Source organism: Triplophysa dalaica, chromosome 7 (assembly GCF_015846415.1).
Source record: "Triplophysa dalaica isolate WHDGS20190420 chromosome 7, ASM1584641v1, whole genome shotgun sequence".
NCBI lineage: Eukaryota > Metazoa > Chordata > Actinopteri > Cypriniformes > Nemacheilidae > Triplophysa > Triplophysa dalaica.
Window position 1 is genome coordinate 4,705,459 of NC_079548.1, and position 19,525 is coordinate 4,724,983.

Here is a 19,525-nt window from a genome sequence, read left to right on the forward strand (position 1 = left end):
ACCTTTCCTTTGAACTGCATCCAAGAGGCACAACAGTCCACGTCGTGCAAAGCTTGAAACTCGACCGCCGCTTTCTTCCTGGGAACGAAACATAAAACAGCCGACCCTACACATTCCAAGGCCGTGAGTTCAGTCCGAAGCCCAAAATATTGTTCGTCAAAACAACCATTTTCCGGGCAAAGTTTCGAATGAAAATGTTTTCATTTAAATGAGCCGGCGTTTTATGCAAACTCGGCTAACGTGAGATGACAGGCCTCATTTAGTGGATGGCGCCCGCGTTTATGGGGCTCATTACTCGAACCTGCGCCGCGAGCGCTGCCAGCTAATGAGCTCATTTGGATGAAGGTGGGCTCTCGACTCGGGGAGGGAAAACAAACACGCAGGTGACAAATTGTGTGGGGGGAACCAAATCTTTTATCACCGCAGCAACGCGAGCTTACGTCTTGAGCGATTTCCTTTCTTCCTTGCGTCCGACGGCGCGGGCCAAAAGATCAGATGCCAAATAGCGCAGCGCTGACCAGCGGGGGTTCGTGAGAGAGTGAAGGACTGACTGCCGCGTCGCAGGTGTTCCTTTTAAAAAACACTCGTGCCAAACCATTTTGGCGCAGAGTGTCGAGCTCTTGGTGGCAGAGAATTGAGTTTGTTGTCTTTACTTTTAAAGAGCATTTCTTTTTCAGTCTGTCATTAGTCAACAAAACAGAAGCGTTTTTACCCTTCACGGCCTTTTATACTTCTTTCCACAATAACGCCTGTTCGGAGTTAAACGCTCTTCAGAATGTTAAAACTTGCTTAAAGCTGCAGGTTCTTTAAAGGGACAGATCACCCCAAATTCTGTCATTTTTATTCACCCTCGTGCGGTTCAAAACCTGTTTATGACTGACACGAAATAAGATATTTTGAGGAATGTCACTGTGGTTTTGTGTCAATACAATGAAAGTCAACAAGGTTCAATGATGTGTGGTTATCAACATTCTTCGAAATATCTTCCTTTGTGTTCTGCAGAAGAAAGAAAGTCATACGGGTTTGGAATGACACGAAGGTGTCAACTTCGTTGGGGCGAATGGGCGAAACTACCCATTTATTATAAGCTTTTATTATTATGCGGCTCGTTATAATGCTTTATTCTCATTGGCCAGTCGCGACATTTGGAGGTTCGTTATTCCTAGATAACAACCGTTCAAAACTAATAACACACTGTAACCCGGATGCAGCAAATCATTTTGACAAGATTTTTTAATAACATATATGATATTATATTTACAAATGATTAAACCACTTGCGTGTTTGCGTTATTTGAACGTCGTTTCTTACCTTAAAACTGAAGGTCTGCATTCTCTTAAAATGAGCTAATAAAATATTTCAAATTCACATTTCATGTCCAATTTTTTTTTCATTTGGCAAGCAGCCGCATCGGGTACCAATCACACATCCTGGTCTTATATCTGCCATAACAGCCGGCTGCCTGTACATTATACTTAACTTATAATCTATTTTAATTATAATCAATACTTGTTCAATAACCAAAACATTTTTTACCGAAAAAGGTTATCACGAAAAAACACAAACACATAAAATTGCATGAAACATTCTACACATAAGCTTTGTGAAAAATGAATCAAACACATTAAGGTTTGAATCAGTCTAAGGAATCAACACTGAATCTATTTAATAATGAAAAAGTGATTCCCTTTCAAAGATTTGTAGTAATCCGTTAATTTTTTGCAAGGGAATACCTGACCATGATCCGTGTTAAAACATATTTAAAACAGATACAAGAAAACTTGGGCTGCTTGTGTGAGGTGGTTTATTGCAACTTATTCCGAGGAAAAATAACAGGACAAACAACTGTGGCACGGCACAGCCTGAACTACCACGAAACCGTGATGATTAGTGATGAAGATGTGATTAGTGTTCGGGGAGAATGTTCTCACCAACCCGTCCCTCAGCAGAAAACAGAAGAGGGCATGGCGGCACCGGCCGTCAAGGGCACCTTGGATTTGCAGATGTTCCCGGTAATGACAGATGGCACTGGCGTGGGCACGAGAGCGTCGGGACAGTGTCTGCTCCAATCCAGTGCCACCTGCACCCCTCTGCCAGCCTACAAAACCCAACAGCGACGGATGGATGGTGTGTGTGATGAGTCAGCTCTCGGGGACATCACTCCATCCATGTTAAATGTGAGAACACTGGCGCGTAGGGATCTCTTAATATGATCTTTCCAAACAGAAACACCTAACTGGTCCTAAACTGGTGAATATGCAAAATACAAACAATGGTTGTCGAACAAAATAAAAAATGAATAGACAACCCATGAATAGGACAATAATATTTTCCTAATGGTGACATTTGAATTCATTGACCGTTGAGTGTTTTTCTCGCCTGTGGCGTTGCGTACGTTTTCAAAGCGTCAGCAGAAGGGCTCTGATTCTGATTGGCTGATGTGCCGTGCTAGGTCCCCAATGCGTAAAGACACACAAGAGCGAGACGGAGAGCATGAAGCAAATGTCAAAGAGCTTATTAATGTGAGCACACACACAGAATCCGCTCTCAGAAGGAAGAGTGAAAGACAAATGCGCAGTCATGTATCGAGAGTTTCAAAAGACAGGAAACGAGAGAATCTATTGTCTTAATGGGACACTTCAGACAAAATTTGACATTCTGTCATTGTTTTTTAAACTCATGTCATTCAAAATCGGTTTGTGACTCTTTCTTCTGTGAAACACAAAAGAAGATATTTTGAGAAATGTCTCGGTGGTTTTGTGTCCGTACAATGGAAGTCAATGGGGGTAATAGTTGTTTGGTTAGCAACATTCTTGCACATTTCTCCATTTTTATCTTTCAGACATCCAGTCTAAACAAATGACTGTAAACAAGACTTCTGTTTTTAACAGACGGAGAATCGAGTCCAACGCAGTCGTCATCACGCCACAAATAAGCTTGTTGTGAACCCAGAACGGAAGAGTAAAAGAATGCCTGAACGTTCTCTGCCGTACGGATCATTGCTTCAATCCATCGTTACGTCTATTAAAAACACTGTAATTTACAATTACAGTTTTGATAATAACAGCTTCCACGATGGGGTTCGAGGGTTAACAGGCTCCTGTACAATCTGTGCTTTCAGAGCACAATGCTTATTTGTTTTTTTGGCCGCTAAGAGAAAGCCATTCCACATGAAAAGCTTGAGAAGGAGCCAAAAATCGGAATGTTTGACTTATGACTAAGTTTCTCAAAACTCTTCGTCCCATTATTCTCTCGTTGGCCTTCCCCTTTAAAAACGCACTTTTCCGTCTCCCGCGGTGACAGAAACACATTATTAACGGGAGCTCGATGTGGTACATCCATTATTGAAATGCTCCCCGCTGAACGCGCTCCCCTCCCGAGGTGCTTTCACATGTATTTCTCACTTGGGTTGGTTCCAGACTGAAGTTTAGTGAAGGGGAATCATTTAAACAATGACGGGGAGACTTTTAGGGCCGTCTGCGGGATGAGAATGGCCAGCAATGTCACACTCTGCATGGGTATAAATCGTGTACTTGTGTCACGTAGGGTCTGTGTGAGAGCAGCGTCCTGACGACACAGAAATCGCACATTCTTCTATAAATAAGTCCGGGTTGTGGGGTAGTTGTTAAATATCAGTACAGACATTGGGAGGAAAAATTGCCTTGACCTCAGGTCATTCTTCATTCTTGAGTCTGTTTAGTATTTTTGTGCATTTCGTAACAGCTTTTAGGGAAGTATTTAAAGTTTTCCACTAAGTAATCCAAAGCGAAACTAAACTATTTGCTTTTATCTGAAAATGTCCTTCATGTAGATAAAAGCATTTGATGAATGTAATAAATGGACAGAAGCATCACATGAAGCATATGTCACAGAACTGCAGGCCGTCCTACGAGGGACGTGGCGGTAATGACTTCATGACATCTGGAGGTTTGTCCTGCAGTTATGAAACATTGGTGACCAGTCATTTCATAATGCAACATCTCCATGAATTTCTCATGAGTTGGATGGCGTGTAAATTTTTAATCAAAAGACCATATGGATGGCCTCAATAGAGCAAAACAAGAGAACAAACTCCATCCATCCACAGTGCCTACTGTGTTGACCTTTCATTTCACCTACTCTAGAAATCTGAACTACTGCTGGCGGGGTACATGTGCCAAACGGTCAGGTTGTCCCAAGCTCAATGTTCAAGACATCACAGGCCATAAGCCATCACCCGTCTTATATTTTCTACAATTTCTGAAGAAAACCAAAAGACAAATGAATTTCAGTTGTGAGCTGGTTGCCAGGGTGTTGCAATAAAGTTTGCTAACTTGACTACGTCCTTCAAGTGATTATTTTCAAGATCTTTCTTTCAATGTTATTGTTTTTTATTTTACAAAATGATCTATAAACTGTGTGGGACGAGATACTAAGTTGCATGTTTGGAAGCAGAGCCATTACAGTTTTATAATATGTTTTCGTTTTATATATTGCAGTTTTATGTTTTAACTTGTTTTTTTATTTTTATACTTTCAGTTTTTATGTAATGTTAGTTCAATTTTGTTGTGCTTTTCTCACTTTATTATGTTTTTGTTTAGCTTTTGTTTATTTTAATATTTAAGTGCCTTAACTTATTTCACCTTATTTCCGAGGCAACGTTTTCAAATAATATTTTAATGATAATTCATATGATTTAGAACAGAAATGTTTTTAACATTTGTTTACTCTGAATCAAAATCATTTTAGTTTTGGTAACCTATCATAACCTTGATACTTACAGTTACAATAACAGTAAACTCAACAAATTTAACCTTGGGAATTAATGCACCTAAAGAAAATTAAAATTAATTAAAAGGAATTATGTATTTGAGCAACTGCAGTGTATTCACCCTTTGCCTAGAATTTGTGAAAAAAAAACACGATGAGCCAACTTTTTGAGGTTTCACCCTGAAAAGTAATGAATTTTCCATTTATTATGGGCCCGTTTTCCTTCGGTATTCAGTTCAGGTCAAGCATTTATAAACAAAATTATTTGTTTGTCCTTCTAATGAAATAAATGAATAAATTCCCATCAACAAAACTAAAAAGCACACACATTAAGATTATAAAAAATTTAGCTCACGAGGAACATTTTAGTAAAGTGACCCTAAACTTTTAACCAGTAGTTTATACAAACATATGTTTAAGAAAGTCCCTGTCTTTGAATGCCAACAGACGTGATTTTCTCAGATGGTTGTGGAGGACCATGTCTTTAAAGCGCCTCAGTTGGCATGGATCACCGGTGTCTAAATTAAGCCCTGGGTGCATGGCACGCCGCGCACCCCTCTCAAACCCTCAATCCCCCGCCATGGGAACTTTCCAGTTATAATGATGCGCTCGTCGGGCACAAAAGCTCAGACATCTGTCTCTCCGAGAGCTGCTTTCTAAAGCCGCTTGTTTGTTCCATCTTTACATTTTTCAAAAGAAATCAAAACTAAAAGAAGAGCTGCGGAAGGAGGGGGGGATTTCTGATCGCGAGGGAGGGCTGGAGATTTAAAACAAAGGACTTTTTCTTTCTCACAGTGTTCGGTGGTTAATAATCCAACCCTCCCATGCTGCGTTCCAGACATTCAAAGTGGAGTTTTCTGCTCATCTGCTCGCTGGGGCTGGCATGGACCATCAATAAGAACAGACGACGTCATGCAGCACTATTAGTTCAAGAAAACCTCAGGGAAAATCTAAACCCCTTTAGTACTGTTCAAACATGATAATTCATCCATTCATCAGTAAATTACGTAAGGACGGCAACAATAATATACTCATTTCTTGGTTGACCTGATCAAAACGTTCAAATATCCATCTAAACAAATGTTAAAATCAATACATTTTAACAAAATGTCTTGTGGTTTTGGGCAGACATGTTTATCAACACATGCAATTAAATTTTAATTAAAACAATATATTTCCCATTTAAAAATATTTTTACATTTTCAAATGTAATCTCTTTGAATATTAAGCTTAATTTTACCCAGCAACATAATTTTCATTCATTTGGGATCAATCTGTCGTTTCCTATTTTTTTGTACTCTGTCTATATCATTCATCTATCCATTTAAATTAAAGCAATATATAAAAAGCTTTACATTTAATACTGAAACAGCATTATTCACATATTAATTAGTTTAAGGGCTTTCACTTTCAACAGATATATTAATAATAGCTCATGCATAACACAAATTTATTTATCTTGTTGAAGCCCCCAAAAAGGAAACAAATATGTTTCTACTGTATATTTTTTAGATCTAAATCTAAAAATAATTAAATCTCACACTTGATCGAGTATGAACTAAATTCACTACATTTGAGTATTTGCATTATGCTCTCTGTGCATTTAAATAAATAAACTTGTGAAGAGTACTCAAGTCAGAGCTTGCTTTCTATTATTTGAAGTCTGAGACAAACAATACCAGCAGGTCCAGATCCCTTTAAGACATTGTATTACCAACAATAGAGTTTCACTGTGCTGTTAAACTACCAAAAAGATTTAATGGTCCATTGTTAGGGACTAAAGGGCATTATAAAAACAATAATTGAGTTATCACGTGTGGAAAAAGAGAACGGTCCTGTTTAAGCCGAGATAAAGTAAAACTAATCTAACTAAAATTTGCCAATTTATTGTATAGCATATCGGTGTACATATGTAGCATTTAAGCGAATGTCCATATGCACGTTTTCCCCATTAATCCCAGTTCAATTACACGCTTTTGTCAGCAGAGGGCGTATTTTCGTCGCCAAACTCTCTGCTGACGTCAAACTCACACGTGACACCAGAGGTCATCCAACATGGCGGCCTCCATACTGAGCAGGAGGACAGCGGTCTTACTCGACGTTACTAAATTAAACTCCAAAATAAACTTCTTGCCGGCTGCCGTCCAACAGATCGCGCATTATAACCCCAGACCGCTGTGGGTGAATATAAAGAATCCTTACATACCTGATAAAAGCAACGAGAAGACGCCCGACTGGCAGAAGACGGACAGGTATGATCGCAAACTGTTCGGCCGGTACGGACAGGCGTCAGGAGTCGACCCGGCACAACTCTGGCCCTCTCATGCCCAACTGGAGGAGATGTTCGCCGAAGAGAGAGAGTGGCATCCCCCGCTGCAGGTGATGCTGGAAAACATCGCAGCTAAAGAGAAGGAGAGGACGGCGAAACGGATGGAAAGGTACCTTAAAATAAAACATTTGTTATCATTTACTCACCTTCAAGTTGTTCCAAATCTGTATAAATGTCTTTGTTCTGATGGACACGGAGATATATTTAGAAGAATGCTTATAACCAAACACCTCTGGGACTGTTCTGTTAACCAGAAAAGAAGATATTTTGAAGAATGCAACCGTTCTTAAGCACTCTTGACTACCATTGTTAATTTTCCTGGTAGTCCGAGAACTGTTGGTTACAAGCATTAGTCCAAATATATTTTCTGTGTTCAACCAAACAAATAAATGTTTACAGGTGTGGAACCATTAGGGAGCGAGTAATTGATCACAGAATTTGTGTGAGCTGGCCCTTTAAATCTCTCCATTAGCGAATGACCGATCATATGGAAAACAATCATGTTTTACTACAAAACTAGTATATAAGTTTTACTATTGTATTTGTAGTTATAATTAATAACCAGTCTGCCCAAAATATGTTAACTGTTACTATAGTAAAGCAATGGTCAATTTTCGTAACGTTTAATGAATTGAACTGTCGACCATACCTTCGCGTCCACGTCCACTGTTTAAATTCACTCGTTTACAGGGCAGAATTAATCGGGATTTAAAAGTAATCCTGCCAATAATCCTGCATCTTTAAAACATTATTAGCAGAAATACACATCGACAGGTTCCTTAAGTGTGTTGCCAAAGATGACATATTCAAACCCTCCAGGTAAAGTGACAACACACGCCATTGGTCCACGCGTGTCACGTGGTTAAAATAGACCCCTAATCTGTTATTTTTAAGATTAAATATTTTTTATAGGACTATCTCACACACTGTAAACTATCAGATATTTCAATGGTTGCAGTGAGAATTGCATTGGTTTTAATGGAAACTCTGTGAGGGTCTTCTGTTGGTGGGACCTTATCTGGCGAATGAGAGCCAATTAAACAATTAAATCCTACTGGATTATAGAGAAATGTTGTTATGGTTTAAGGGTGAACAGCTGATGGCTCTGGTGTTTGTAATGGAAAACAATAGAATTTGCATTTCCTTATTCAGATTTAGATTGAAACCTTTGTCTCCACCAAATCTCTCAAATCTCGGTTTTACTTCTGCACATTCAAACATAACATTCAAAACGTTTTTTTCTTCTCATTCTTTCTCTTTATCTGGTGTCGAGTTGCCTGTGTTTAATTATAAAATGTGCATCTCGAACATGTTTTTAAAACTTCTTTCTCACTTTTCTTTTTCCCAGAGAGAAGATAATCGCCGCCAACATGGCCAAGATGCCCAAGATGATCGCTGACTGGAAAAAGCAGAAACGAGAAACCAAACAGAAGCAGAAAGAGGAGAAGGTTAAACGGGAAAGACTGCTGGCCGAAGCGACAGAGCGTTTCGGACATGCCGTGGACCCCCGCAGCGTCAAGTTCAAAGAGATGGTGGCTGAAATAGAGAAAGAAGAGAAAAAGAAAAGAAAATTCTGAAACGCCAGAAGAGAGAAGAAGATGCCGGCTTGTCTCCTGCAGCGGCTGAATCCAGCCCATAATTCTCACTGTGAGAACAAGGACTGTCAATTGTACTATATTGTTATATAGGTTTCTTTACACATGTATTTGATCATCCAGTTGTTCATTTCATTCAACTTTATTGAACCAACATGCCTGTCCAATAATTCTGCAGAATAAAACGTATTTATATCCAATTAATGTTTGACTTCAAATAAGTGTGTAAACAGAAAAATGATTTATAAATAAAGCACATCGCGTTTGATATTAGTTTTAAATAAAAATGGCCACAACATTTCACAAATTGCATGTTTATGATGCACATTGCTTACATATTTTGAGTAAATGATTTTAAGAAAAGAATACATCAGTGGTATTCAATTCCAAACAGCATCTTACAATAATCAACTTCTTTAAATCATCTTCATAATTAAGTGTAAACGTGGTTTGATCTTATTATTAAAGTCAGTTTAACAGTTCTCCTTTCTCCTATTAAACCTGTACAGAATTCAAAATAGACAGAAACATTATTTTTAATTTTTGCTAAAATGTACATTTATCACACAAGAGTTTACACCCCGGTTTCTGAAAAATCTCGTCTCTGAACTACTGTTAGACTAAAATAAACGTCAATGTGGCACATCAGCTTCCCGAGGGAAACGTTTTTAGGGTTCCCTTTAAAACCACCTAAGCCCTCTTGTGGAAGTGTGAGACGGGCCGTCCAGTACGCTGGGTGTAAACCAGGAAGAACACTAGAAAGTCTATATTGTAGTCTCCGGGATGCCTCACAACACTGTTATTTCATCCTGGTCGCTTGTATCAGCCTTCAGTTTGGTCAGGGTGGCGTGGACCCTGAACTGCGTACGAGACTCCATTGAATATTCTTTGTAGTTATTCCTGACAGGAAGAGAGAAGGTTTATTACAGCTCGCACGTGTTGAACACTTATGTATGTCGTTTTTGGTCCGGTTTAGACTCACTTTGCTTTTTGCAGCAGTTTGATGGCTTGATCTTTCCGCCCCGTGTCCACATACAGGAGACTCAACTCCAGCAGAGCATTAGGAACCAGATAATCATCGAACTTCAGCTTCTTTTCACTGTTGAGACGCACAGAAACATCAGTGATACCATCTGTTACATACATTTTTTTGTTTTTGATGCATTTAATGCAGAAGTGTTTGAAACACTGGCCTGCTGTAAACCTGGTCAAAGCATTCTTCTGCGGCCTGCATGTGGCCCTGGTTCTTCAGACACAGTCCTTTCAGAAGCAGGATGACACACCTGTCGTCCACCGTCAACTCGTTTTCTATACAAACAGAAAGGATACACATTATTTAAACACAACAGGCGTTAGCAGGTGGAGTGTGTTGCATTACCTGGAGTTGCCGCTAGGGTGCGCTCCGCGTCTAACAGTGTATCCATCATACCCTGTGTGAGCTCAGGGCGTTTACTGATCATGGAGAAACCGTTCCACATGTACATCATTTCCTGAAATATAAACATAAATGCTGTTGGAAATAGTTTCAAAATAATACATTATAGATAAAAGATTATAATTTCAAAATAGTTTTCAGTTTTTCTGAATGTATTAGTTATGGTTGTTTAGGTTAAATGAACTACTAACAATATGTATCCCCAATTTCAAATAAAATTATTGTTTCTATTTGCAGACCATGAAAACCGGAGAAACAGGTTGAAAGATGCTCTGTATGTATTGGTTACGGAATAAGGAGTAAATATTTACTTTCACGTTTTTATCCATAGCAACTTACAGTGAATTCAAGCTATACAGTTTAAGAATTAAATAAGTTCTTAAAGTTGCAATGCTTGATGCCAGAATACAATGCAAGAAAAACAATGCTTGACAAAAATAATGACATACAACCACATCATTTGTTATAGTTAAAATAGTGAAAGGAGTATGCATTAAGTTGTTCTGGTGTTTAAAAGTAGAAATTGAGTTTTGTGAAACACTTCCATTCTTAAAACCATCAAATAAATTGAACATAAATGAAAATGCTCGTATTTATGTCATTAAATGATGTCAGGTTAATAATTTTGCATACGGTTCAGTTTACAGCCTAACCAAAAAAATCAATTTAGCATTTTTGGACACATCTCAATACGCAAAAACAAATAAAATGATTCAATACTCGGCCATCAATTGTTCAAAGGTGTATTCTTACGGGACAATTAAATATAAAAACAAAACGATTTAATACACATCTGTCAAGTGTTTGAAGGTGCTGTGGGATATTCTTACAAGCACAGGAACTGGAAGTTTGACTGGATTACTGGCTTTATACCGCCGAGCTTTGCGGATGGCGAACTTCTCTGTGGGCGGTGATTTGCCCGCTATCTTCTGTTTGTATGTAGAAACCTGTCTGATTGACAGATAAGGAGAGAGAAGGGACGTGAACAGGGGTGACAGCTTCCTTACCAGTCCATCCATCCATGATGTCTGTATTCATGGTGTTACACACCCAAAAAATTACAATAAAGGAGAGACGTCGTGTGGTGCGAGAGTATTTACCTAAAGAGATTCACCTCATTATCACCGAATGGCCGAGCGTCTGACTCGGGAAGCATGCTGAGATAAGCAGCCTTCATATACATGTACATAGCCTGAGAGAAAGAGATGAAATAAAATCAGTAAATTACCCTCATGTGGTTTAAAACATGAATATGACGCTAATGTGCTGGCCCATTTGTCTCAGGCTTTTCCCAAGGCTGACACGTTCCTAAACATTATTTACATTCAGGGCGGAGGTTGTTTTAATAGTTGTGTGACATAGATATCTTGGCAACTGTACAAACCACACTTGGACCACAACTAGGTGAGGCTGTCACTCATGTCCAGTCCAAAAACTCGTGTTTGGACTGGGGTTTGATGGGCAGGAGTCGGTTTAGAAGGGGCTTGTCATACCTTTGACCATCGACTCTCTTGGAAGAGTAGGTCTGCGTAGAAGTAAGCCATCTTCCAGTGTTTCTTGTAGGTGAAACACCACATTAACTCCCAGTAGCACATGTGGTGGAACTGTTTCCACACCTGCTGGGCCTTACAGCCGTCCTCGAACAGCGCCACTGCCTGGACACACAGTGGTACAACAATGTACTAAACCATCATTGTGTTCACGAGTCCCCTTATAAAATACTGTTCAGACACAAAAAGTGCATGGACTGTCAGTGTCCAGTGTTGGCAAAAAAAATTGAACCCCTTCATTTTCTAAAAGCAGGAAATTCCAAATGTTTTGGTTTTAAAACAAAGAGGCAGAATGCAAAACAAAAACAGATTAACATCATTCTGATGATCATTCTCCACTAGTCTCTCACCTGATCAATGTTGCCCTTGATCTCCTCGGCTCGACCTGCAAAGAAGAGGAAGATCGCTCCCTAGATGGAAATTCGGCACAAATAATTCTTTGTTAGACGAAGGTGGTGTTTGCGTGCAAGGTTATCTTAGTTTAAACATTGAAAGTGATTTTGTGTACTGAAAGCAAACAAAATGATGGCGAAAAAAAGTTATTGTGAAAAAAATTAACTATCAAAAAAAAATGTAAATAGACAGAAATAGACTGAAATATGTTTAAAGCGCTCAAATTAGAATAATAAACCAAAATAAAACTACAATTAATTTATCTTGTATAGATACATAAAACATAAAAATAAACAAATAAATAATAAAATGACCAAAAGAATATGACAAAGTTGCTAAATATTTAACAAAAACTAACATAAAAAATTAAAAGCCAATTTAAAATATGAATAAAACTAAAATCAAAACTATAATAATTCTGTTAGCGGATGGGACATTTTCATAAGATTAGATTACATTCGATATATTTGTCGTTGCATGACTTATACATGAAATGCAGGTGCACTTCATGAAACATAACACTTGATATAATTAAAAGAGACTATTCATATAACGTCACAAGCTTACAATTCATTGTAAAAATACTATAAAATAATAACAATATTGTAAAAACAAAAGACATGATAATGCAGATGCTACAGATTGCACATATATTGCACTGCTTGGAGGGGGTAGATAAAGAATAAATACTGGATCACTTCTAGAGAGCTCTAGAATACAAAATGTGTCATCAATATTTTAAGTCCTTTGTTGCAAAATGTACATTTCATAAACGCTTTTTTTACAAAAAATTATTTCAAATACAAGTATTTGTTGTTGAAACTTTCTTACTTTGTAAAACACTTCTTGTATTATTGCTTTATTGCTTTCCTTCTTTCCGCTTTGTACAAAAGTGTATGCTTAATGCTTGAATGTAAACGTGAACGCAAAGGCAAAAAACTCATTTTGAACAATTTTGATTTCATGTGCACATCCTGTTCATTTAGAAAAGAGTTGGACGTACACGTGGATAGCGCAGGCGAAACGGCTTCAGCAGTCTCTCTGCGTCTTCTACGTCTCCCTCTCCAGTACCTACAGAACACATCATAAACACCAGACTACAATGAAAACATGAATTGATTAAAGCAACCAGAAAAGAAACCTTCGGTCGTCTTTCCTAACCCAAAATCCTCACACGGACCACAAAACGTTTAGCAAATCCCCATATAAATGAATAAAACAAAAAAGGTACATATTACCTAAAATAAAGGAGAGGAATGTGTAGAAACAGAGCAGGAGTAGAGCACACAGCATGGAGCGCAGGCTGTGAGAGGTGGCACCCGTGTACAGCTGAGAGATGCCAAGCTCCTATAACACACAACACGTTATTGCAAATTGGCAAATGCTTTTATACAAAATCGTCAGCTAAAAATATAAGTTAAACACCTTATCTCCAGAAAACCCTGCAAACTCAAGCAACTTGAGTATCCTCGCGGGAAACAGCGACAAAGTCTGTAGGACATGAGAAGAACGTCAATGAATGACAGTGTAATTGGAAATATCATAAGACTATGGATGCATTATTCTGGCGGATCGTACCAAGTTGAAAGCCCCTATTCCAAATGAGACTCCCCCCTCTAAATGCTTGTGGTTTGGTCCTTTGGAAAAGGTATCTGATTGGATTATGGCGTTAAGCTCCCTGCGTGAGAATTATGATGTCAATAACAGCAAACAGACATGCAGAAGGAGTAGGAATGTAACGATTCACACAGTTTAATATGCAATACGATTCACGATGCGTTTTTTTCACCTTTTTAACAAAATGAGACAAGTTAGAGAGTAACAACAGCCCTTTAATTATTCCTCAAATGCTGCACATTTCTTTGTAAAATATTTTTTTATGTCAAATTAAAAAACTAAAATTGCAATTATAAGAAATTCCAAATCAAATAAAAAAATAATACAAAAGTCTTTTTAACATAAAAACTAAGACAAAACGCTTGTCCACAACGGGACGATAATTGCGCTCAACAAAGTGCGCCAATGTGAGTGTGCAGTGCACACTGATGCGCAAAACTCCAGTCGTAAAAGCATCATTAAAATCTTTTTTTTTTGTCGCGCTGCGTTAACTGGCCGACCAATCAGATTGCATTGCATTACATTTATGAATTGGGCAGGCGCTTTTATTCAAAGCGACTTACATTGCATTATACAATACATTTGTTTTCTAAGCACGCGCAATCCCTGGGATCGAACCCATGACCTTGGCGCTGCTAGCGCCCTCCTCTAACCACTGAGCTACAGGAATGCGTTCCTGGTGCTGCTGAAGTTACAGAAAAACACGACTTGGTGGCGCTCAAGCACTAAACAGTTTTGCCGAGCAAGATTAATTCTTCTTCTGTGTGAACAGCGAGTGTCCGGTTGAGTATGAATGCCGAAAAACGTCTTGAAATAAACACAGCGGCCCCTGCTGTTCAAAACATGTTTAGCGATTAATTTAACATCTCAAACCGACTTTTTCAACCGATTTTCAACTGGTGAATCGTTACATCCCTAACGAGTCAATCCAACGACATGTATACATAAATGACAAATTTAATATAAAATGTTTATATTGGTTTAAGGGATACGCATTTCTCCACATGCCAGGCTTACTTGTATATGAGGTAACTGTTCCGAACTTTGATTCCTCCTTTGATAAAACTCACCATGTTCTCATCCTGTCGACACACAAACACAACTAAAATGTGACATTTTCTTTTAAAAACATTCATGCACAGTCACGCAACATACGCCGCACACCATAACCAAACGTTACATAACCAAACCCAGATAGCCCAGGTACATCTATAAGATGTCTGCTAAAGATATGGAGATCTGGAAAACATCTGCTGTGTACAAACGTCTGCTAAACATCTTAGAAATACACATTTTACAGACGTCGTCTAGAGGTCTATGTGACATCTCACAGCAGACGAGATGTAGGGCAGGTGAGCAAACAGCATCTGCCAGATGTCTTGCAGATGAAAATACAGACATCAAATAGATGTCTGCCAGATGTACGTGTGCTAACAGGGTTAACACATCCAACAAAATGCCTAGAAGAAACGTGAGGTTGTTTGCGTATGTGTGAACATGTTCGAGGTGTTTCAGACCTGAAGGAACGTGAGAGCCGCCCTGTGTAGCAAACACTCGGCATAACACACCTCGGCGTGAAGCTGCTCTGTAAAACATTAAACACACAGAGCATTTAAAACTTGATTCTGTAAACCTGCAAGTATTAAACGCGCTCACCATACTGCAAAATAAACATTGCTCTGCCGTATGTGAACGTTACATCATTTACTGGCGTTTTAGAGTTTTTATAGAGTATAAAATACCGTTCAAAGTTTGACTGAAAATTCTCTTTATTTTAAAATATTTGAAGATGTATGCTTTCAAATTTCATTGTAGACTATAACAAAAATGTGTTTATCTTCACAAAACAAATAATAACTAGCTGAATAAGTAAATCAATGTTTTTTAAATTCTTGAGTTTGACTAAACATTCAAGAAAAATCAGCCAGTAAGAGTCCAGCATATCTGAAACAGCAGTTCTATTTATTCATACTTTATAAGGTATTTCTTGTCATTTTATAGTTTTTGTTTTAAAATGCGAAGATACACATTAAAAAAGAACGAATCGAATTTGAATGTCATATAAACATGTCTTGATTTCGTCTTGAAAAATGTCACCTTCTGCTTGATTATCATTTGCTCCTCGGCTCGACAGACCGCCCGACTTCTTACGGAACCTGCGAGAAAACAGTCAGACGCTACGGTTAAAATAAGCAATTTTTTTATTTGTAGTAAAACCAAAGTAACCACAATTTTATTATGGTCCTGCCATCCAAAAATATATAGATAACATGCATTTCTCATGTTATGATACAGCGCTGATCCATACGTCCGTGTGTGTTTTGTTGCTGTAGCAACAGTCACTGCTGAGCTCACTTAAGTTTGCTTAAGAAACAGTGAGTCAGTTTAGCTGACAGTGATGGAACAACACAAATATGGTGATGAAGATCTTAAACATAAATGCTGTCATCTCCACCTTTATCATCCTCCTTTGATGTACAAGTGACGCTAGTTTGTGCTCAAGTCTTAAGAGAGCTGTTCAGAAAAAAAAATTACAGAATCTATGATGAATTTAACTCAAATGTGAATTTCTAAATAAGTATATCTATTTACACTTTTATATGTAAAATTAATTAATTTAGTTTTTTTACAAAGCTCAAAGAGGACAATTTTATATAACACTGATATCTATAATATAATTCTGTCATCATTTATTCACCCTCATGCCGTTCAAAACCTGTACATGACTCTTTCTTCAGTGTTATACAAAAGAAGATATTTTGAGAAATGTTGCTGTTTGGTTACATTGTTCAAAATATCTTCTTTTGTTTTCTAGAGAAGAAAGAAAGTCATACAGGTTTTGAATGACACGAGGGTGAATAAATGATGAAATAATCTTCATTTTTGGGTGAATTATCCCGGTGATCCAATAAACCGTAGACTGTTTAACATTAGATGTGACCAGTTGTTGGTTTAAAGGTGCAGTTAGATCTGCATGCAAACGCAGGCAAATTTTACGTCTGCCGGACTGGCAGAACTGTCATGGAAATATTCGATTAAATATTGAAATTTGACAAATGAAGGGAGCTAATAGAGCATGGAGATTGATGAAGTTTGAATATAGGGACCACTGGATACCTCTGGCACACATCCTGAGCGTTCTTCATGGTGTTCCCAGCATGCACTATGTCATCATGCTGAAACGTCATCATGGCTTGCATCTCTAATACTGTGGCGTAGATCAGAGCGTGATACATGCTCTCCTTGGACCTGGAACACAGCACGTGATTTCAAACACACATCAACACGGGAAATCTGTGGTTGACATCATCGTTTCTGCCCCTTTCTGGGGATGTATTTTTATTGGAAAAATGGAAGCGAGCTGAGCGTCTGTAATTTGTTCTAAAACAATAAAAACATAAAAAACAAATGTGCTCACTAGTAGTATAGAAATGACAAACTGCAGCTTAAAAAACAAACACACCACTGATCAAGCAAATGATGGTTTGTTTTGATAATGGTACATAGTCGCAATGTTGACATATTTTAGAGAATAAACCTGTTCTAATTGCTCTGCACACTAAACAAAGATAACAGCAAGTATTTGAACAAAAATGACTTTTATCGTCAGAAATATGGGGCATAATATGAAAAATAAGATTGGGGCAATTTAAAGGGATTAAAAATGAATTGACCGCACCAAGAGTTTTCAGTTTTTCTGAGTTTACTATTTATAAGTACTTGTATAAGTAAAATAATATTTTTTTGCATTTGGGCAATAGTTACAAAATTTGCCCCATGTTCCAAACAAAAATTTACACATTTATTTGAAGAACTTGAAACACATAATAGATGCAATGTTTGTCCTGAACACTGCAAAGAAAACAAGTTCACATTCATGTTTAAACAACACAATACTCTATTAGTATTTCAGCTCAAAACTGAATATATATTGGAATAAACTCATTTTTTATCTTTGCATTCTCTCAGTCTTTTTTGAATCGCTGTTGGGTGACTTTCTGTCATTCTGGTGGTTTGTTTCCATATAAATTCAACAAACACTGGACTGAAAGTGACAACACATGTGATGGCACAAGAGGGAATGCATTATAAGAGAATTCTCATTTTCGGGTGAACTGTCCCTTTAAAGAACTGGATATCTCCTCCAGCGTGCCGTGTATGGTCTGTATAAGACTGTATTGTCAGGCGCGAGGGTGTGAGCTTTTAAGTAAACACCACACATCCTGGAGAAGGGAGCGCGCGTGATGTCATTCCACACCACCACACACCACAAGAGGAAAGAATCGCGGAGGAAAGGTTATCGTGGCATTAACTATTAAAAAACGACTAAAAATGGTGATGCATCTGATAAAGCACCATTGCCACACGGACTTGGATGGCACCGCACCTTCACTAAACACCTCACCTGCTCTCAAACAACCCACACACTTGATGCATGAGAACAAATAGAAGAGAGATGGTGCCGTACCTTGGTCGCAGTTTGTCCAAACACTCATTAAAGTGATTGTTGAGGAACAGGTCCAGAGCCTCCATGCAGTCTTCAAGAGAGGCCTGAAGGGACATTTTCCCGGAGCTAAAACACAAATACACAGACGATTATTGCAACGAAATCCCTCTTTAGGCCTCTTGATTTTAAATGCTTCGTAGCTTCTGCACCATTCCCTGCTCAGTTATACACTTTTTGCAAAAATTTTGAGTTTGTTTTATTATTTCAACACTTATTAAAATGAATGACATCACCTATGAAATACCAAGATACCACTTATGACAGTCCGTGCTGTCAACAGCGCCCTTTATAAATTATAAATGCAGCCTGACTGCTGAAGATATATTTAGCAAGACTAATGAATGTCACCTACGTGAGTCTGCTTTATCGAGGCTCATTTTAAAAATATATATTCACGTAAACGCCTTGTTCTCAAGTCCAGGCCCACAGCTCTCTGCCGCTTGTGAGATTTTTGCTGATAAACACGCACCTGCTAGTGTGACAGGACAAACACCCACAGCTGTTATCTGTGTTACGAGGATTAAATGACTTAAAAACGAAACAAAATGTAACAATTTCCCTTTGCCTTAACTCAATTACAAATAGACAAATGTTCTGTACTGTGTCATCAGTCGAGGTGTTTGATGTTTGCTCACAGCAAGCACGCGCGCGCGCGCACACATACGCACACACTGCATTGTCTATGAGAACATTACCAGACTCTATTGCAAAACAAGGAAGGAAGAGATGTAAAACTGCCAAAACTTAACACAAAAAGACCGAATCAGCCATTTACTGACTCAAGTTTTACCCAAAACTGAACGTGTGAGCTTTAAAGCGCCATTGCGTTTAATGTCAATACACACAGAAAGTCAACAGTATCCACTTACTTTTCTGTAACAGGTGCATCTTTCCCACTGGACATGGCTTAATGATATATGTCGTTTTTGGTCTTCTGCGCCCTGTGGCCATACAAACACCTGTTAAAAGTGCAGAAACTCCAGTGAGGTCGACAGAATTCCGCTGATCTCAGTGTTTCGCATTTAAAGATGCTGCATGGAGTGTTGAAGTGAGTACAATCATCTGCTCGATTGGCAGAAGTTCAAGTGAGAAGGGCGAGTTTCTTGACTCCTCCTCACAGCAGCTGTGGTGACTTCAGTGCACAGGGACACAAGTTAAGAGCGCCACCCGGTGGCGGGGTGAGTAGGTGAAAGCGCACCGGTGCCACCGAAAGAAAACATTTTTTAGAAGCGAATGATAAGCGTACAGATGTGCATTTTAAAACCAACATTATAATATATAATATTATATTGCAATAAACATTACAATATATACAATAACAAATCAATATGTTATTAAAATACCGAAGTC

At 38.3% G+C, this 19,525-nt stretch overlaps 3 protein-coding genes across 6 annotated transcripts in view; 1 reads left to right on the forward strand and 2 right to left on the reverse strand.

The window, feature by feature from the left end:
• nfixb (nuclear factor I/Xb) overlaps positions 1 to 1,209 on the reverse strand; it is a 133,785-nt gene extending 132,576 nt beyond the window's left edge. For 2 of the 3 annotated variants that reach the window (XM_056752186.1, XM_056752181.1), the window contains exon 1: positions 3 to 1,209. In XM_056752186.1, coding sequence (XP_056608164.1) covers positions 3 to 20 — 18 coding nt within the window. In that variant the 5' untranslated portion in view covers positions 21 to 1,209. The remainder of the gene's footprint in view (positions 1 to 2) is intronic. The other variant, XM_056752185.1, reaches the window with a different exon arrangement.
• Positions 1,210 to 6,795: 5,586 nt separating this feature from the next.
• gadd45gip1 (growth arrest and DNA-damage-inducible, gamma interacting protein 1) lies at positions 6,796 to 8,877 on the forward strand. Its single transcript, XM_056753754.1, is given in 3 exon segments — positions 6,796 to 7,187; positions 8,427 to 8,647; positions 8,650 to 8,877. Coding segments are annotated over 3 exon segments (672 nt in total). The 5' UTR covers positions 6,796 to 6,804; the 3' UTR covers positions 8,718 to 8,877.
• A 140-nt stretch (positions 8,878 to 9,017) lies between these two features.
• zgc:158403 (tetratricopeptide repeat protein 39A) lies at positions 9,018 to 19,272 on the reverse strand. Of its 2 annotated transcripts, none has more exons than XM_056753753.1 (18): positions 19,045 to 19,272; positions 18,137 to 18,241; positions 16,786 to 16,917; positions 15,766 to 15,824; positions 15,186 to 15,253; positions 14,686 to 14,750; positions 13,630 to 13,729; positions 13,477 to 13,542; positions 13,290 to 13,398; positions 13,055 to 13,122; positions 12,009 to 12,068; positions 11,602 to 11,763; positions 11,209 to 11,300; positions 10,939 to 11,059; positions 10,052 to 10,163; positions 9,867 to 9,981; positions 9,656 to 9,772; positions 9,018 to 9,573 (listed from the first exon to the last, which is right to left on the reverse strand). In XM_056753753.1, exons 1-18 carry the CDS (start codon positions 19,077 to 19,079, stop codon positions 9,462 to 9,464), a joined length of 1,698 nt encoding a protein of 565 aa, XP_056609731.1. In that variant the 5' UTR covers positions 19,080 to 19,272; the 3' UTR covers positions 9,018 to 9,461. The 2 variants fall into 2 exon arrangements, with proteins under 2 accessions (XP_056609731.1, XP_056609730.1); XM_056753752.1 differs by having other exon boundaries at positions 13,287 to 13,398.
• Positions 19,273 to 19,525: the final 253 nt, after the last annotated feature.